Source organism: Heteronotia binoei, chromosome 18 (genome assembly GCF_032191835.1).
Source record: "Heteronotia binoei isolate CCM8104 ecotype False Entrance Well chromosome 18, APGP_CSIRO_Hbin_v1, whole genome shotgun sequence".
Classification (NCBI taxonomy): domain Eukaryota; kingdom Metazoa; phylum Chordata; class Lepidosauria; order Squamata; family Gekkonidae; genus Heteronotia; species Heteronotia binoei.
Genome location: NC_083240.1, coordinates 45,372,104 through 45,392,430, shown reverse-complemented (window position 1 = coordinate 45,392,430; position 20,327 = coordinate 45,372,104). Strand labels below are relative to the sequence as shown.

Sequence of the window (20,327 nt, the reverse complement as noted above, 5' to 3'; positions counted from 1 at the left end):
TTCTGTCAGAGGACTCTCAGCCCCATCTACCTCACAGGGTGTCTGTTGTGGGGAGGGGAAAGGAATAATTGAATTATAGAGTTGGAAGGGAGCTCCAGGGTCATCTAGTCCAGCCCCCTGCACAATGCAGGAAACTCACAAATACCCCCTCCCTTAAATTTGTAATGGTGGCTTAGCAAGCCACCCTCTTTCCCAGCCAAGATTGAGGCCACACTCTCAACAGCTGGCTGGCGCATGCAAGCAGTAACCTCCCTGCTTTGCCAATGGCCGAGCCAGATGTTAGAGGGAGTGATCTGGTGAAGAAATGCAGTTTTTCTGTCTATTTTGGTTGCTCTTCCCAGAGGTCCGTGCCTGTTATCTGTGCAGCTGAGGGGTTAACCCTTTCTTCCGTTTGTGTCCTTTGCCGCAGCTCCTCTTCCATTGGTGTTGGCTTGTGATACGAGGCCATGCTTTTTTCTTAACCCTTCCCCCAAATTCGAAGCTGAGAGGGGACTGTGGCTATTTTTGGAGCCAGCTTGGGGCAGTCCTCCGCATTCCCCTTTGGCTCTGTTACCCCATCGCAGTATGAAAGCTCAGCTTGCTCGCAGTTTTTTTTCCATGAGGTTCTTTTCTCTCTTTCCTCAAACAGCCCTTACCTGACTTTATTAGATATCTTCATTTTCCTTATTATACATTTTCACTTTCTGTTCTGCTTCCCCCGTCCCGTTAGCGGGTACCGTTTAACTGGAGATTTATTTCTTTATTTAAAACTTTTGGAATTCTGACTCCCTCCCAGCTAGTTGTGACTCAAGGCAGGTAACAACCTAAAATCCACACAAAATAACAGAAGTCTAAAAACAACAGAATTTTTAAATTTATGTTATTCATAGTTTGCCTATCTCTCTGGGACTCAAAATGAATTACCCAGAGTGAGTAATTCAGTCGACTGAATAGGATTAGGGCTGTTGTAGAACTATCCAAAAGTCTAAGAACAAAACTGAAGCAAAGCATAAATATTAACATGACACACAGATTTTTATAGTAAGATCCTAACGTCAACAACCTGTACACAGTAGTATAACCTGCAGCCCATGATCATTTTTCTAAGTAATTTGGTGATTCATTTGAAATCAGCAGGGAAAAAACAAATGTTTTAAAGTCAGGGCATTGTGGCTTGCCATATGTAAAATAAGTGCTGTATTCTATCCCATAGAGTCAGGGTGTCTTACATACCGGTATTTAAAGGACGTCCTGATTCTTGCAAATCGTGCCCCCGATTCTGCTTCTTCCTGCTCCTCTTTAGACTCTTTAGGATACATCTTTCTTTAAAAAACAAAACAAAAAACCCCCTTTGATACCAGCAGCCTGATCCTGTGCAGAGTTAGGCATCCTTAACCCTGTTGATGAAGCCAGGTGTGTCTCCCCCTTGCCTAGACCCCGATCCAACCAATCTCACCCTCCTCTACTGCTGGGTAGGGCATCCAAAGGAGGGGAGGCAGGTGCCGGGCAACCAACCGTCTGTCATCCCGCCTGCTTCTTTCCAGGTTTCCAGCCATGTGACGGCTGCTCGAACGAAAGCTTTCAAGCCTCTAATCTGATTTCTGAGCTGTTTGTTAGCAGGGCCTTGATGCGCTTGGCCTGAGAGGAGTCTTGCCCTGAAGCAGAAGGGTGCTGGGAAGGCCTGAAATCTGCGCCGCTGTCTGAAGGCTTCTGCGGCTGTTGCTGTAGGTCACAGATTGCTAGAAGCTCCAGGCCTCTGTCGGATCGGATACATGGGGTGACTCGGTAGGCGGAAACATGCAGAGCTTTCAACCCAGGAAAGGCAGAAGACCAAGCCTCTGGTGCTTAAACCAGGCCTGGCTTGGGGGTCACAGTTTTCATTGGTTGCCAGGGGTGGGGGTTTGTGTCTCCTTTTCCCAAAGTGGACTTGAAGATCTTGGTACCCAGCCTGTGGGAGCTCAAGGGTCTTGGTTCAAGTCTGAGGGCTCTCCAGAAATGATCTTGCTTTTATATTTTATTCTGTGAGGTCTTTTATTTTATTGCCCTTTGTATGTTTTGAAAATGGTGAGGTGTTTTTTTTTAGTGTGGGACATTGGAGTACTGCTTCTGTCATAGTCTGGAATATAGAATGTGTTTTTGTGAGGACCCTTTTTCACATTTGGTGGTGCACAGCCAAGAGATTGTAGTGGGCAGTGTTGAATCAAACCTGAGAAAAATCTGCGTTCAAATCCCATCAAACTTGCTGAGTATTTCTGGGTTAGTCAATCACTGTCAGCCTGGTCTATATTGCAGCGCTGTTGTGTGCATAAAACAAGCAAAACCTGCCTTGTGAGCTAGCCTGCGCTACTTACAAGAAGAACTGTGGCTTAATTGTTGAGCATGTGCTTTTGGGTGCTGAAAATTTGAAGTTCAACTTCTGGCATCTCTAGTTTAAAAACCCTTGGGTACTGGGGGGAGGGGGGGTACCTTTCTCTGTCCAGGGCCTTGGGGAGCTCCTGTCAGTCACCACAGACAATCCTGAGCAAAGTGCTCCATGACGGGGCAATGGCAGGGTCTGTGTGCCTAAAGATGTAAAATTGCCGTAAATTTTGAAGCTTGGAAAAAACCCAGCTTTTTCCTGGGTTTTTTTTGGGGGGGGGGGGAATTTTCAGAAAAATTGGGGGAAAAAATGCTACATTAGCACTTCTGTTTTTTCTTTTCCAGATTGAAAGTCATTCTGTTGCTTAGGGAACATAAAATATGACTATGGACAACTAGCATATTAAAAATATAGTGTATCCGAACAATTATCACAAACATAATTTACTTTTTAAATACTATTTATTTGCAATTGTAACAAATGGAGCAACAATCTCCTGAACTGTTTACTAGTTTATGTGGAACAGACAAAAAAAAAACTCGACAAAACAATTTTTAAAAATCCAGAAGTAACAATTATTTATATTTCCTCTCCACAGTATTAAATAGTATTAAATAAAAATGTTAAAAACCCATCCATGTTAAAATAAAACGTTACATAATCATTTTTTTCTTTTCTTTTTTCAAAACAAAAAAGACTTCAGGAAAAAAATGGGGGGAACCCCCCCCCCCCCGAATTTTTCCAGGTTTTTCCCGGGCCTTCACATCTCTATGTGTGCCTGCAGTTCTGTTGTGAAGAGCCCACTGAGCATGGCATTTCAGCCTGGCAGGGGCTGAGATCCTGAGGAACTGCTGCAGGCCAAGTGGAATGGGCCAATGGTCCAGCTCGGCATAAGGCTGCCATAGATGTTCACTTGTTGTTACAGCGTTGCCAACTCTGGGTTGAGAAATTCCTGGAGATTTGAGAGTGGAGCCTAGGCATGGCACCTCAGCAGGCTATATAGTGCCCTAGAGTCCATCCTCCAAAACAGCCATTTTATCCAGGGGAACTGATCATTCAACTCTGGAGATGTCGGGAGGTCTCCCAGGCGTACCTGGGTGTTGGTAGCCCCAGTTTCTAAAGGTGCGTCAGTTGGGTCATAGAAAAATGTAGGTGGACTCAGCACCGACCCAAGGGCATGTGGTGCCCCGGCAGGCGCCCTCCCCATTGCAAACCCCCTCGAGGGCGCCAAGGCACGGTGCCCCTCGCCTCCTCCTTCCCTTCACTTCCCCCCTTCCCCCACGCGATCACAGTGCTCCACGCCTGGGCCCTGCCAGCCATGGCGTAGCATGCATCTTATCTTCTGAAGGACTGCTGGTGGACGGGAAGGGAAGGGAAAGGAAGGGCAAGCGGTGGCAGTGGCAGGCGGGCAGCAGCAGCGGACAGGTTCGCGGGTGGAGGAGGCAGGCAAATTCGGTGCTTACCTGAGGCACAAAAAGGGGGGGAGCCCAGTTTGAGCGATTCCCATTGTCTCTGCACTGACAAGCAAGGAGTGGTTGGCATCGCTGCAGGCACAGAAATAGTGATGTTTGCCACTTGCAGCATGTGAATGGGCGTGACATCCTTGGCCCAGATGTGGGAAATGCAACCCCTGGATTGGGTGACAGCAGGGGGTGTGTGCTGGAGAATGCGTGCTGCCACTGCTGCGTTGCAAGAGGGCAAGGCAGTATGATGCCGACCTGTATGTCAGTGAAGGCATCAGGTGTGCTGTTGTGCTGGAGACAGATGCTGGCTCCTGGCTGTGGAGTGCATCAGATACATCCCTGTCACAGGCAGTTTGGTGTCATAGAATCCTAGAGTTGGAAGGGACCTCCAGGGTCATCTAGTCCAACCCCCTGCACAATGCAGGAAACTCACAAATCCCTCCCCCTAAATTCACAGGATCTTCATTGCTGTCAGGTGGCCATCTAGCCTCTGTTTAAAAACCTCCAAGGAAGGAGAGCCCACCACCTCCCAAGGAAGCCTGTTCCACTGAAGAACCCCTCTAACAGTCAGAAAGTTCTTCCTAACACTGAGCCGTAAATTCTTCTGATTTAATTTCAACCCACTGGTTCTCTACATTCTGTACCATCCTCTATATGACAGCCCTTCAAGTAGCTGAAGATGGCGATCATATCTCTCAGCTGCCTCTTCTCCAGGCTAAACATCCCCAGCTCCTTCAAGATATTGGATTTATATCCTGCCCTCCACTCCGAAGAGTCTCAGAGCGGCTCACAATCTCCTTTACCTTCCTCCCCCACAACAGACACCCTGCGAGGTAGATGAAGATATTGGATTTATATCTTGCCCTCCACTCCAAATCTCAGAGTCTCAGAGCGGCTCACAATCTCCTTTCCCTTCCTCCCCCAAAAGAGACACCCTGTGAGGTGGGTGGGGCTGAGAGGGCTCTCCCAGCAGCTGCCCTTTCAAGGACAACTCTGCCAGAGCTATGGCTGACCCAAGGCCATGCTAGCAGGTGCAAGTGGAGGAATGGGCAATCAAACCTGGTTCTCCCAGATAAGAGTCCGCACACTTAACCACTACACCAAACTGGCTCTCGCTACACCAAACTGGGATGTGATCTCACAAGTGTTAACCTAACACACTGAGCAGCAAGTCAGGAGATCCAGAGGCAGGAAGCACAGACTGAGGTGTACCACAGTGTGGAACAAGCCAGGATCTGAGCCCTCAACTCACCATCCTGGCAATTCTACCAGCGTTCATGCAAATAAGCAAGAGGTGTTGGGTGCCTTTGCTGTCTGTGCTTGCTCACTAAGAGCAGGACCCTTCCAAAGACAGCTAAGGGAAAAAAGCCTGAAGGGACTCTAAAGCCACCTGGTGGTTTTGAACCAAGGATTGAAGATCACTGCTATAGTAGATTATGTATATCTGGTCTGGATTGGTGTCACCTAGGTTCTAATCTCTGCTTGGCCTATAAATAAAACATGGCCTTGGTCAAGTCTTGGCCTACTTCCCAAGATCGTTGTGATGGTAAAAAGGGATTTGTAGGAACAGCAAGCTTCTGAACAGTAGGTAGAAGGCCTACAACTGCCAGAGCAGTTGTGGGATAGGTAAGATTTCCTATAGTCACTTTGAAGTATGGAAATGTACAAAGGAACTCTGTTCATCAGACTTCCAGCATAGTCATTGATGTGGGCCAACCAAGAGCATTTAAATGGCGGTGGCTCAGTGGTAGAGCATCTGCTTGGTAAGCAGAAGGTCTCAGGTTCAATCCTTGGCATCTCCAACTAAAAAGGGTCCAGGCAAATAGGCATGAAAAACCTCAGCTTGAGACCCTGGGGAGCCACTGCCAGTCTGAGTAGACTTTGATGGACTGAGGGGGGTCTGATTCAGTAGAAGGCAGCTTCATATATGTTCATATGTTCAAAGCTGCTTCCCAGTTTTTTTGCACATGTATACCAGAGCCTGGAGAAGGGCTGTAAGTGGCCTGTGGGGACTTAGTCTTGCCAAAGCACCATGTTTGCATTCTAGATGGAGGACGGCATCACTGTGTGTGCAAAACCGGGAGTCCTGTAGCCTTTTGAACAACTTTGAAGATGGAACATGGGAGAGGCTGCAGCTCATTGGTAGATCAGATGCTTAATGTGAAGAAGTTGCCAGGCTCAGTCTCTGGTGTCTGTTGGGTGTTAAGACATATACCTCAATGTCGCAGAGTGGTAAAGCAGCAGTACTGCAGTACTGTGATCTGAACTCTCTGCTCACGACCTGAATTCGATCCCAGTGAAAGCTGGTTTGGGTAGTCGGCTCGAGGTTGACTCAGCCTTCCATCCTTCTGAGGTCAGTAAAATGAGTACCCAGCTTGCTGGGAGGAAAGTGTTGATGACTGGGGAAGGCAATGGCAAACCACCCCTTAAAACAAGTCTGCCATGAAAACGTTGTGAAAGCAACGTCACCCCAGAGTCGGAAACGACTGGTGCTTGCACAGGGGACCTTTCCTTTCCTTTCCAGTGTCCTGAACCTGTAGAAGGCTGCTGCCAGTCGAATGCAATATCCACATAATACCGTTTGTTTGGAGTCCCTACCCAGGGGTGTCAAACCTGGGGGCTGAATCAGGCTGCCACAGAAATGGCTGCCACAGAAGCTGGAGCCAAACACAGAACCTCCCGCCTCACTTTGCAAAAAGAATTGCAGAAGGGGAATAAAAATGAATGAAGGAAAATCCAGGGGAAGGTGGGGAGAAAGAGGATGGAGAGTAGAAAGAAGGAAAGCCTGAGGAGGGAGTGGAGCCACAAGCCTGGCAGTTGACGACTTCTGATCCTCCAGTGGCAGCTGCAGCTGCTATTGAGTTCCTTTTGTTCGAATGAAGTCAGCCAATAAGATGGGGAATATTTGTATGTGTGTGTGTATGTTTGCGCACCTGGAGGTCAAGTCGACTTCTGGTGACTGACCCCTAGTGTAGGCCTGAAGGATGTTCAGGGAAGTGGCCGAACAAGCCTGCCCCTATCTTGAGAGCCAGTTTGGTGTAGGGGTTAAGTGCGTGGACTCTTATCTGGGAGAACCGGGTTTGATTCCCCACTCCTCCACTTGCAGCTGCTGGAATGGCCTTGGGTCAGCCATAGCTCTGGCAGAGTTGTCCTTGAAAGGGCAGCTTCTGGGTGTGCTCTCTCAGCCCCACCCACCTCACAGGGTGTCTGTTGTGGGGGAAGAAGATAAAGGAGATTGTAAACTGCACTGAGTCACTGATTCAGAGAGAAGAGGGGGGTATAAATCTGCAGTCTCCTCCTCCTGACTGGGGATTTCAAGGACAGTCTCCCATCTAAGTACTAACCGCAGTCAACCCTGCTTAGCTTCAGAGATCTGACAAGATTGGACTTGCCTGGGCTATCCAGGTCAGGGCACCTCACCCACTTTCGGAAAGGCTCAGTGGGCACCAAGAAAAGTACTTGTGGGCACCTCAGTGTCCATGGGCACCGTATTGGAGAGCCCTGTGTTAGAGAAGCTGTTTGGTTCTCTGGGATTCTTTATCAGGCTGGGTGTTGGGGGCAGGTGGGGTGCATCTTTCATTGCATGGTGTTGAGGCCTCTCTGCGTAGGATGCTTAGAGAACTTCTCTGGGTAGAGGGTGTGGTGGATATCAGGTTGCGCCACTGGCATGCTGGGGGGGAGCAAAAAGGAAGCCACCCCACTAGAAAAACATAACCATCATTAGTTGCTCAAATATTTGTTGGATGCCAGGTAGAACTCACAAGTCCCTTACAAGGCTGAGAACACAGGGAAGATGTATCTGGAGTCATATCAACAATACTGGAGAATAATTTTAGTTGGTGCACTGAAAGAATCCAAGGAAGCCAGACAGTGGTGCTGCGTCTTAGTGCATTTTCCCAGTTTCTTTTGCCGCTTTCTTCAGTGGCTAAATCCCAGTATTCCCAAAGTAGACCAAAAAATGTAGCTATTTCGGTCTGTAACGCAATCCACCATTTAGCGGCCAAAGGAACAGAAAACCCTGCGGCTCAGATTTTTCTTCCCTCCTCCGTATTATCCTCATAACAACCCTGTGAAGTAGATCAGCCGGAGAGCGTGCAACTGGCCCAAGCTCACTCCACATGGGTGTCTGTTGTGGGGGAGGAAGGTAAAGGAGATTGTGAGCCGCTCTGAGACTCTTCGGAGTGGAGGGCGGGATATAAAGCCAATATCTTCATCTACCTCACAGGGTGTCTGTTGTGGGGGAGGAAGGGAAAGGAGATTGTGAGCTGCTCTGAGACTCTTCGGAGTGGAGGGCGGGATATAAATCCAATGTCTTCATCTACCTCACAGGGTGTCTGTTGTGGGGGGGGGGAAGGTAAAGGAGATTGTGAGCCGCTCTGAGACTCTTCGGAGTGGAGGGCGGGATATAAATCCAATATCTTCTTCTTCTTCTTCACATGCTGCTGTGGCGCACATGGGCTTTTGAACCTGGAGTCTTGGAGTTCCTGGTCTGACACTCTTTAACCACTTTACAATGCTGGCTGATTACTGTACCCAAGAAGGAGGCAGGAGCTCCTTAACACTATAACCTAAAAAGCATGTGTTTCTTTTCCCTTCCTCCACCTTTAAAGAAAAATCTGCTCTGATGAAGAGTTTTGCAGACCACGAATGCTTGCAGTGTGTTGTTTTGGCTGGTCTTTACCTGCATTGTGGTTTTGGATACTGCTGTGGATCAATACAGCAACCTTCCCTCTAAGCCAGGGGTGTCAAACTCATTTGTTATGAGGGCCGAATCTGACATAAATGAGACTTTGTTGGACTGGGCCATGTTGAGTCCGGCCATGTGTATACCTATTTAAGATTAGGAAGCAAAGATATAAACTTTATAAAAGACCCAAAACACAATTAAAAAAAAAACACCTTAAAACATGCTTAAAACATTAGCACTCATTGGTCTTAAAGGTGCTTTCTTTGTATCTCTCCGATGGGATCCAGGGAACTGGGCAAAGGGAGCTTTGACTCTTTCTTTCCTTCCTTCCTTAGGGAGCCAGGAGGGGGATGAGCTTCAGCCAATAGAAGGGAAAGAGGCTTGGCTCAGTAACACTGTTATGCAATTGAGATAGCCTGGTAAAGCAAGCTTTGCCTTCCCCCCTCCCTCCCCAAGGGAGGAGCCTCAGCCAATGGAGAAAATAGAGTTTTTGCTCTGTAGCTCCTGCGTGACTAAGCAAGCTGTTATGCAGAAGGAAACAGGTAATAGGGAGAAGGAAGCAGCTGACAGCCAGTTGCTTGGGGGGCTGATAGAAGTCCTCTGGGGGCCTGATTCGTCCCCTGAGCCGCATGTTTGACACCCCTACTTTAAGCTGAATTAGTGTGAGCTAGCTCACAGTTTTTTAGGCTCTGCTCACACATTTTTGTCTTAGCACAGGAAAAATGGCCCCAGAGCAAACTAATTTAGCTCATGCCAGGAGCTCACAAAGCAGAAGTTTTGCTCACAAGGCTTTGTCAAGCATGGTAAAATTCCATTGGTAATTGATTGTTTTAAGGTCTTCCATAAAGCTGGTCTGTGAAATATCCTGGAGGACCAAGGTCTGTTAGCTCTGTTATTCTTTCCCCCTCCCCCTTCTTACTTTATTGCTTGCAAAGTAGAAGTAGAGAGGTGTCAAGCCCATCATTGGAAAAAGGACGGCTCGCTCAGACTTTGTACTGATTTTTGGGGGATCAATGGGATATCCACTTCCAATGCATATCCAATACCCCTCATCAAGGACTTACTCAGTACTGTGTCGGAGGGAAAGATCTTTACTAAGCTGGACTTGAGAGATGCGTATCTCAGGGTGCTCATCAAAGACGGGGACGAGTGGAAAACGGCGTTAAATACACCAATGGGACAATTTGAGTACCTAGTGATGCCATTTGGGTTACAAGGAGCGCCGGGAGTGTTTATGAACTTTATCAATGAAGTGCTGAGAGAATATTTGTTTAAGGGGGTGGTGGTGTACCTGCATGACATAATTATCTATTCACAAGACCTCCAATCGCATGTGAAACTAGTGAGGGAGGTCCTCAGCACACTGCTAAAGCATAAGTTGTATGCTAAGTTGTCAAAATGTGAGTTCCACAAAACCGAACTCAACTATTTGGGTTTCAGGGTATCCGGGCAGGGGTTGGCTATGGACCCAAGTAAGGTTCAATCGGTATTAGATTGGGCTCCCCCAAGGACACGTAGACAGCTCCAGTCATTCCTTGGGTTCGCAATTTTTTACCGTACCTTCATGCCGGGGTTCGCCCAAATAATGTTGCCCCTCACTGAGTTATTGAAAACAAAGGGGAAGGGTCTAGACTCCAAAAAACCAGGAGAGAAGCTAAATTGGACGCCAAAATGTCAGGAAGCATTCAATAAACTCAAAAGGCTGTTCACAAGAGAGCCAAGTCTTAAGCCACCCCAATTAATTAAAGCCTTTCATTGTGCAATGTGACGCTTCCGACGTCGCTGTCAGAGCCATCCTCATGCAAACGGGCGAGGAGGGGAGGCTGAAACCCTGTGCCTATATTTCTATGAAATTTTCCCAGGAACAGAGAAATTGGTCGGTGTGGGATAAAGAGGCTTTTGCTGTAACTTATGCTTTAAAAACATGGAGGTCCTGGCTGGAAGGAGCCAAACTGCCATTTGAAATTTGGACCGATCACAAAAATTTGGAGGCGCTCACCGGCCGTCATAAACTCACTGAAAAGAAAATTAGGTGGGCGGGGTTTTTCTCTATATTCGATTTCGTACTGAAGCACATCCCGGGGACAAAAAAATTCTTGGCAGACGCCCTTTCACGCCTCCCTCAGCACAATAACCAGAAAGAGGAGGTAGTGGACACCCTGATCTCCCCCTCTGAAGTAGCCGCCATAGTAACCACAAGGTCCAAAGCAAGGCAGAATCTGCAGATGGAGAAGTGTGTGTGTGTGTGTGTGGGGGGGGGGAACGACTAGCCACCGAGACCGAAAAGGAAGGGGAAGACCGCCCGGATAAAGTACAAAAGGGAGAGGATGGGTTCTGGTATAAAGATGGCAAACTCTACGTCCCTAAGAGCCTCCGCTCAGAGGTCCTGCAATTTTGCCATTCCAACAAGTTGGCTGGGCACTTTGGGTATGTGAAGACACTGTACCTAATTAACAGGCAGTTCTGGTGGCCATCTATGAAAAAGGACGTTTCTGAGTTCGTGGCTTTTTGCCCCATTTGCTTAATGGCTAAGAGAAGAGGGGGAAAGCCCCCCCGGGTTGTTGAAGCCTCTAGAAACAGCCACACGTCCTTGGTCTGTAGTGTCAATGGATTTCATAGTCAAACTACCAGTCTCGCAAGGGAAGACCTTAATTCTGGTAGTAGTGGACACCTTTTCCAAACAGGCGCACTTCATTCCTTGTGCACAATTACCATCCGCTAAGAGGCTAGCTTATTTGTTTTTCCACCATATTGTGAAACTCCACTCATTCCCCGATAAGATTATTAGTGACAGAGGCCCTCAGTTCGTTGCCAACTTCTGGCGGGAGTTTTGCATACTGATGGGTATAGAACAGGGGTTGAGCTCAGCGTACCATCCACAGACGGACAGACAAATGGAATGGATGAACGCACTTTTAGAACAGTATTTACGGTGTTATGTGAATCACCAACAGTCTAATTGGGTGGACCTCTTGCCGTTTGCCGAATATGGTTACAACAACAGTGTGCATAGCTCAACCAAAGCTTCCCCATTTCAGATTGTAAATGGATACGAAGGAAAGCCTGTCCCATTGTTGCCGGGGGGAGAGCGAGCCCGGGACCCTACCTCTTTCGAACAATGGTGGGGCAAATTAGAGGGCAGCTGGAAGGGGATCCAAGAGAATCTAGAACTGGCCGAGGAAGCTTATAAAAAACAATATGATAAATCCCATGTGCCCGTGTGGGATTTCAAAGTGGGTGATTCTGTGTTTGTGTCAACAAAAAACCTCCCGCTGAATCAGCCTTCAAAGAAGCTGGCTTATAGATTTCTGGGTCCATTCAAAATCAAAAGGGTAATCAATAAAGTGACAGTAGAATTGGAGTTACCCAAGATGTTTAGTAAAATACACCCTGCCTTTCATTGCAGTCTTTTGCGAAGAGACCCGGGTGGTACTCCTTGGCACCCTCGACCGCCAGCTCCACAACCTATCCAGATTGTGAATCAGAGTCATCATGAAGTACAAGAAATTTTAGATGCTAAAGTGAAACGTGGAGTGTTGTACTATCTGATTAAGTGGAAACATTTCCCGGCCAGCCAAAATGAATGGGTAGCAGAACAACACGTCTTAGCCCCTGATTTGATAAACAAGTTTTATAAAGCATTTCCTCAAAAACCCTGACGTTGATGTTAAGGGGGGCAGTATGTCAAGCATGGTAGAATTCCATTGGTAATTTATTGTTTTAAGGTCCTCCATAAAGCTGGTCTGTGAAATATCATGGAGGACCAAGGTCTGTTAGCTCTGTTATTCTTTCCCCCTCCCCCTTCTTACTTTATTGCTTGCAAAGTAGAAGTAGAGAGAAACAAAACTAACTTGAGAAAGAGTAATCAGTACCTTCCCATACATTCCTGTTAGGGAGAGTGGCACATCTGGGAAAAGCAAGGACGGAGTCCTGATAACGCCATGAGAATGTAGGCATTTATGATAGTTTGTGTGTGAGAGCGCATCCCTCGCCCCCACCTTTTGGAATCCTTTTGAAGTATGCCTTAAAAGTATTGTATCAATGTATCTTTAGCATCACTCTCAAGAATCTGTTACACTGAAAGTATCGGTCTATCAATAAACGTAGTTTTGAAGCAAACTTGACTCATCATTGAAACCGCATGCTTGACAGGCTTCACAGCTTAGAGGGAGTATTGGTGGCTACCAACCTATCTTTACTTATTGGGGGTGGGGGTGCAGTTGCTCTGAGCTGAGCAAGATGGACTTGTCCACCTTGGGCCAAGACAGCTTCATGCATTGTAGCTTTTGTGGATCAGAAACCGAGGATCGCTTCATGTTGTCTACTGAACAGGGTTTATAATCCACAGGAATTTATGCCACAATACCTATGGTTGTCTGCTTAAATCTGTTAGCCTTGGGTATGCTGCAATGCTCTTGAGAGAGTGTGGGTGTGTTTATACTTGCTGTCACTTGAGAAGAAGGTTTTAAGGAAGATTGTAGGATGGCTTTTTTCGAAGAATCTCTGCCTTTTTGGCATGCAGTGGTAGTGAGTTCCCCCCTCCCCAGCTCTGGCAGCAGTGCGAGTCTCCCTTTAAACCCAATTACATAACCTGTAGGTCTTTCCTTTCCCCTCTCTCAGCCTATGATCAGCTGTTTTCCCATCCTCTCTTTCCCAATCCCCTCCCCAGCTAAGTCAATACACAATGCACACGGCTGAGAATATGAACGAGGTGTGTGCATCTGGTTAGAGAAAAGGAGGGTGGGAGGGGAGGCTAAAAAAAAAATGCAAAGCAGCCAGTGAAATGCGGCTCTCTTTGGGAGGAGGGCATCATGCAAATGCAGGAGATTCTCGGAGGCTGACTTTAAAGCTGCAACAGAGGAGGGAGAGCAGGGGCAGCCAGCCTTTAGTGTCACCCAATCCAGAAATAAAAACAGGGAAATTCCCTTTTCCCCCAAGCCGGCATGGAAGAACCTGCAGAGGAAAATTCAGAGATGACATATCATATGCTTCAAAGGTAGGAGGAAGGGTGTTCACTTGATTGTATTTTTGGAAAGGTGACTGCAAGGTCCTGGATTGAATGGCACCAGTTCAAAACTGATCTGTTCCTTATTTTAAGGGGTTTTTTTCCCTCTTCGCTGTTGGGCAGAGGGTGGTTTTTATTTTTGGTTCAAAGGAGGCAGAGAGCCCATGCTGCAGGCAGCAGATGGCTTGCAGAGCCAAAAACCCCCGAGAAGGGGGACAGGCAAGGTTTTGAATTTCTGCGGAACTTTTGTGTTCATGAAAATTGGTTCAGCGGTTTTCGTTCCTTTGAGGGGAAAGCCAGGTTCCAAGCTTTGAAAGCAACGCCTGGTTTAAGTCCCTGGCAGTCTTGGGTTGAGAATGTTCATGATGTGAAAGGACCCTTGTTGGGCCCTGAGCTCTGAAATCAGTGAAGCTTTTTTCTGCGTAAACATGTTTAGGACTGGAGGGTGGCTTTTAAAAAGTGGGTAACTGCTCCTGTTGTGGCTTCCCTCCCCTTCAAATCTACAGTAAGAGAAGAGTAATAGTAGCCTACTTTACAGGGGTGTTGTAAAGATTGCTGAGGAAATGTAGGTGAATAAGCTTGAAGCCTTCAAATACATTGTCTGACTGCTAAATAGTTTTTAATTGGAAGAGGAATTGGTTCTCTTTCCCTCTTAGGCAACAGACAGCAAGCACAGGAGTCTGTATGATAAGTAAACAGATTGTGTGCATGTAGTTGCTCAGTTGTTTGTGGAAAACCATCAGGTAATGGTATGTTTATCTTCTGCATCAAGCACTTAAGCCTTATTTATGATTCATATTGCGATTAAGTATTTGTATCATGCTTGCCTGTGTCTCGTGATAAACAGGGGCTTGTGGGTAATAACCCTAAGTAAACCTGAGACTAACAAAGTTTTATTCACTGTGTGAGCTTTTGTGTGCACATGCACTTCCTCAGATACAATGAAATGGAATTTACCAGGCTATACTGGTAAATATTGAGGCGAATGTTTTCTGGCATGCCAGGTTGAGTAGTGAATTAGCATGCAATTTGCTTGTAAATGCAGTCTCCCAAGTCAATGCGAAAAAGGAACAGTTAGATGCTCATCATAAGCCTTATGAGCCCAGTTGTGCCCCCTCCTCAAACCTCTAGCCAAGCTCAGACTCCAGATAGCAGGCATCTCTGAAGATCACCTTGTGTTCCGATGAGGGTTATATGGGTTTGAAAGCAAGGATTTTTGTACCGTGGTACCTTATTTGTGGCACTTTTTCTCCTGGCTCAAATCCATGCTAGTCCTAACACTTTGACTTCATTTCCCCATGCATTTGAATTGTGATTTTCCCCTCTTCCTCCCCCTTAATGATTTTTAAATGCGTTTAGCTGCCCACCTTATGCTGATGGCACTGCATGCTTTTGATGTGTTAGTTTCCCCCCCATCTTGCTCCTGCTTTCCTTAATTTACACTTGTTTTTAGCTCTACTTGTTCTATGCTGAAAGCGGTGGTGGATGACCTCTTTGGAGAGTGTGGTCTAAAAATGCTTTAAATAAATCCTGCTGAATCCTCTGAATTGCATGCCTTTGGCTTCCTGCTTTCTTCTGGAGTTCTTGGAGACGTTTGGGGTGAATGTTTTCTGGCATGCTGTGCTGATTTCTTAGGAAATTCCTAAATCTTGAGTGGGCAGATGCCATTCTTTATTATTGGGTGAGGAAGAGAAAGCCCTCTGTGCATGGGATTGTCAGCTTCCAGGTGGGGCCTGGAGACCCCCTGGAAATATCGCTCATTTCCAGGTGGCAGAGATTGGTTCCCGTAGAGATTGATTCCCTTCGCTTTGGAAGGTGGCCCAATAGCATTATAACCTGCTGATGTCCCTCCCCTCCTGAAACCCTGTCTGCCCCAGGCTCCACCCCCAAATCTCCAGGAATTTCCCAGGCCAGAGTTGGCACGTCTAGCTGTGCTTGCCTAGAAGGTGTTTCCAGATTACTTGTTCCCAAGAAATAGATTCCAGTCCTTAGCATAGTTGGGCCTGATACAAATTAACACCCAGGCAAAGACCTGAGCATAAGACAGCAAAAATTGGGTTTCTTCAAGCTGTTCATAGGGAAAAAAAATAATTAATTGAAGTGAGTCAAACCTGTAAGGTATTTCTTTGGGTGGCAAGCTGGGGCTTGTGTTGTTGAACAGGGAAGACCCTTCATGTAAAAACATAACATTCCACAAGGACGGTTGGGTTGGGACCCTTCTTTCTGAGTGTGTGTATATATACACATATAGGCAAGAGATTTTGGCAAGGCAGTACCTGTGAGTATGGCATAATCTTACTTCTCACAGACAGCACATGACGTAGCAAACTATCACTAAGGCCATTCCACGCTACGGCTATATATATATGTTTGCTACCTCAAATATATATAATATATAGTTTGCTACCTCATATGCTGTCTGTGAGAAGTAAGATTATGCCATACTCACTGCCTTGCCAAAATCTCTTGAGATAAAGGTGGTCATTTGCATTCATTGCGAAAACTGGGGCAAAGCTCTGTAGCTAGGCACTTTATGTTTTTTTTTCAATTTTTTTAAAAAAATCAGGAGTGGCATTGGTAGTTATGCAGGAATTCCTGGTGTGTCTGTCGGGTGGAGCTCTGCAAAATTAAGGAACCCAGTGGGATGCACCCCTCCCTTTATAAGATCTGGGGGAGGCCCCGTGTAGGCAAGTTGCCGCCACTCTTTCTGCCCAAATATGGGCAATGGCATCTTCTCAAGGGGACAGAATAAGGACATCCCCAGGTTCTCTAACTGTAGAGCTGTGGAAAATGCCAGATGCCTCCTGAATTTCCTGCTATTTCACAGATACTTTTAGCACTTCTGCTTTCTTATTTGTTTATTTACATTATTTATAGTCTGCCTTTCTTGCTGAGACTCAAGGAGTATTACCAAGTGTGAGTCACTGCAGTGAACAGAATGTGACTTGCAGTAAGGCAGTGCAATAAGATTAGGATTGCAGAATTCTGTAATTAAGCAGAATTCTGAAACAAAGCATGAGTATTTTGTTAAATGATGCAGAAATTATGTAGTAAGATGATAACAAAGATCATTGCTTAACCCATTTGCCTCCATGAGGGGTTGTCTATTACATGGTCTATTTACCTCCCCTGTGGCAAAAGCACACAGAGATTCATTGTGGAGTGGCACTTAAGACCTAGGCTTCCCAATCCCTAGGTCCCAGCGGGGGATCCCCTGGTTTTACAGGCTTCCCCCCACCCCCAGCCAGCTGGCCGGAGGGGGAAGCCCCGCCCCCATCTATTATTCCCATAGGGAATAATAGGGAATTGATCTGCGGGTATCAGGGGCTCTGGGGGGGGCTATTTTTTGAGGTAGAGACACCAAATTTTCAGTATAGCATCTAGTGCCTCTCCCCAAAATACCCCCCAAGTTTCAAAATGATTGAACCAGGGGGCCCAATGATATGAGCCCAAAAAGAAGGTACCCCTATTCTTCATTATTTCCTATGGAAGGAGGGCATTTAAAAAAGTGTGCTGTCCCTTTAAATGTGATGGCCAGAACTCCCTTGGAGTTCAGTTATGCTTGTCACACCCTTGTTCCTGGCTCCACCCCCAATGTCTCCTGGCTCCACCCCCAAAGTCTCCTGGCTCCGCCCCCAAAGTCCCCAGATATTTCTTGAACTGGACTTGTCAACCCTATTAAGACCTGGTCTAGAATTGGAAGACCAGGCTGTGCCTGTGAACCCTGCTTCATCCTGGGCCTAGGGAGGCCTGCAGGTCCCAGGGAAGCCTGCTTAGAAATTACTGGGAAAAGCCTACATCTCCCAGAATCCCCTCTGTCCCTCTGATTGAGTAGAGGGGTTTGGAGGGAAACAGGCCCAGAGAGGGGTGGGGCCTGGGAAGAGAATATAAAGGCCCAGCCCAGGAAGGAGGTGTTCTTTCCTTGCAAGGCTGAGCTAGAGAGCTTGAGCTGGGGAAAGCTCCCTCACCAAGGGAACCCTTAACCCAGAGTGGTGGCAGAAATTGATAAGACACCCCCCCCACACACACACACTGAGTCTTGACAACAAGGCTCATTGGGGACTTCGGGAGAGTCATATTCTCTCAACTTTCTACCTCACAGAGTTGTTGTGAGGGGATAAAATGGGGAACTATGTATGCCACTGTGGGCTTTTATATACTTCCCCCACTCATGTATTTATATCATTCCCTTACAGGGGCTGAAGGTGGCAAAAATTGTTCTTCTCTTCTCCATTTTGTCCCCACAACAACTCTGTGGGGAAGGTTAGATGGAGAAATTGTCCACTTCTCTCCCTCAGAGGCGAGATTTTCCCTCCGTTTCCCTTTCCTTTTACTGCCTGAGCTGTAATGTGTCCTCTTCTTTTCTGAAGAGCTCTGGATGTCCCACCTAATCACAGTACTATATTTTGGCTGTTGGCTCATCCCGGGAACCTGAGGGAAGGATCAGGAGGCCGCTTTAACTTAAACCACTTAAATGGCACTTGAGGCATTTTGAAATTCAAAACTAAGACATTTTATTCAACATAGAGGAAAAAGGTCAGATGAAATCAGGGGTTGAAAATTCTGAGGTAAAGCCAGTTTTTACTGGCATTTGTTCTTATGTTTCAGGCCAATGAGAATTTCTCAGGCTTTTCACAGTGCCTTAAAACTTTATGTCAAGAGGCTTTTGTTCAGGGTTTTTCTCCAAAACAGTCCAGCACACTTTTGTTGAGTATTCTCTCTTTTGCTTTCCAGAAGACTGATGCACTCTTTCCAATACCCAAACCCCTTCTCTTGAAATGCCAGTACTAATTTTGAGTTTTTTTTGTTAACTCTTAAGGTCTCTAAAGGCAGTTTCTGACCACATTAGAACAGGGATCTCTGCAGTCTTCAGATCTTACTCTCTGTCTGATTGGGTAGGGAATTTTCCTCTGTCTCTAGAACAGGGGTGGCCAAACTGCAGCTTGGGAGCCACATGTGGCACTTTCACACTTATTGTGTGGTTCTTGAAGCTCCCACAGCCCCATTGGCCAACTTGAAGAAGGCATCTTTAAATCACTTCTCTAAGCCAGCCAGTAGATTGGAGAATGCATTTAAAGTAGTAGTAGTGTGTTGTATTGTGTATGGCCATTGGCCGTTACAATTAAAAGAAAGAAGGTTAAAAGAAATTACATGCCTAAAACCACATTCAGTTATACAAATTCAGTTATACAAAATTTAAATGTTTAAAATACCTCCATTAAAAATATAGACAGCATTGTAAAATTACAATTTCAATAACTACTATATTACTGTGTCAATGCCAGAAAACCATCTTTGCTCCAACTTTTCTAGCTGCTAATGCAAAGAGTGCTACCCAATAGGAGGCCAGAGGGTCCAGCATGTAAAGTTGCTTTCTTTTCATCTCCCTCTCTCCTCCCTCTCCCCCATCTATTTGCCTGCCTGCCTGCCTGCTCTCAAATATCTGACATTCATGTCTTTCAATTCTTATACATATGATGTTTATTTTATGTGGCTCTTACATCAAGCAAGTTTGGCCACCCCTGCTTTAGAAGATGTATCTTCTTTCCTTGGCCTGAATAGGAGTCTTCGCTGACTTCCCAAACTTCCTTGCTAGCTTCCCCCCAGTTCTCCAGTCTGTGTTAAACTGCTCTCAAGTCATGGCTATCAGTACATGATTCTTCTCAGTGATGGCTGAAATCAGACTGAATTTCTCTTCAGCATGCAGTTCAGAAGTCTTTCTGTTCTCAGCTGATGCTAACTAATCAGATAGCTTGGAACTTCCTGTCATTGAAGGCCTTTCACAGTCCTTTATCTGTTTATACAGCACTTCTGAACTTTTAAAAGTGCAGTCTGTCACAACATCCATTTGCTTGTGTGAGGGGGATTTGAACCTAGGGTCCCAGACTCTAGTCTGACACTCAAAGCACAATATCATGCTGGTTTTCAGTGTGCTCATTGGAAGCAGGGCAGGATAAAATTTTTGATAGATACAGTTTGATAGCCTGGCCTCTGCTGATTTAAAAATGAAGGTTGTGTTTTTTAGGTTGAAACTGTGTTTGGAAACCTTACTGTCATGGTTTAAAATGCAATTTGGTGACATCTGAAATTGCCAAGCAGCGTATATCCTCCACCTTAGTGCTCATGTGCTTGTACGGGAATCAATATGTAATTGCTCCATGTTATTGTGGATACTTGGAGAAAGAGTTGAATGGTGATTAGAAATATTTTTGATACCCCTTAGAAGCAAAAGGGCAGATGAGATGGGGCAGTGAAACTTACCTGTCCTTGGGATAGGTCTTAGGGGACAGGCAATAGTGAATAGGGTCAGTCTCCAGCAAACAAGGTCAGATGAGGAATATGCAATGCCAGCGCTAGGGTGCTGGGACAAAGTTAACTCCCCAGGCACAGCACCCCGCCCCGCCCCACTGCACCCCTCCTCCCCCCCTTGCCTGTGGCAAGGGTGAGCTTGGCTTGGGACAATGCCGCTCCTGATATGCACAGCGCATGCCGCTGCCCGGCTACCGTAGCTCAGCCTCTCGCACCACATCTGTGCTTCCGGAAGCACAGATGCAGCGCAGGATGTGGAGCTATGGCAGCTGGGTGGCAGCGCACACTGTGCACAGCAGGAGCCATGCCACGGCCAGCCAAGTTCATATATTTCCCTCACCAGAGCCGAGGGCCAAAACTGGCCCCCTCCCCCCTCGGGCGTGCTCCAGGAAGCCTAGGGTTGCCAATCCCCAGGTGGAGGCAGAGGATCCCCCAGTTTGAAGGCTCTACCCCCGCTTCAGGGTTGTCAGAAAGCGGGGGGAGGGGAGGGAAATATCTGCTGGGAACTCTATTATTCCCTATGGA

General features: G+C 46.6%; 1 protein-coding gene across 2 annotated transcripts in view; it reads left to right on the top strand.

Moving 5' to 3' along the window:
• Positions 1-20,327, top strand: part of ACACA (acetyl-CoA carboxylase alpha) — a 291,537-nt gene that overhangs the window by 8,101 nt on the left and 263,109 nt on the right. The window contains exon 1 of one of the 2 annotated variants that reach the window (XM_060259543.1): positions 13,366-13,484. The exons of the other annotated variant lie outside the window; for it this stretch is intronic. Within the exon in view, the coding sequence (XP_060115526.1) occupies positions 13,432-13,484 (53 nt within the window). The 5' untranslated portion in view covers positions 13,366-13,431. Of the gene's footprint in view, positions 1-13,365; positions 13,485-20,327 lie in introns of those variants that run through there. 2 annotated transcript variants of the gene reach the window in all.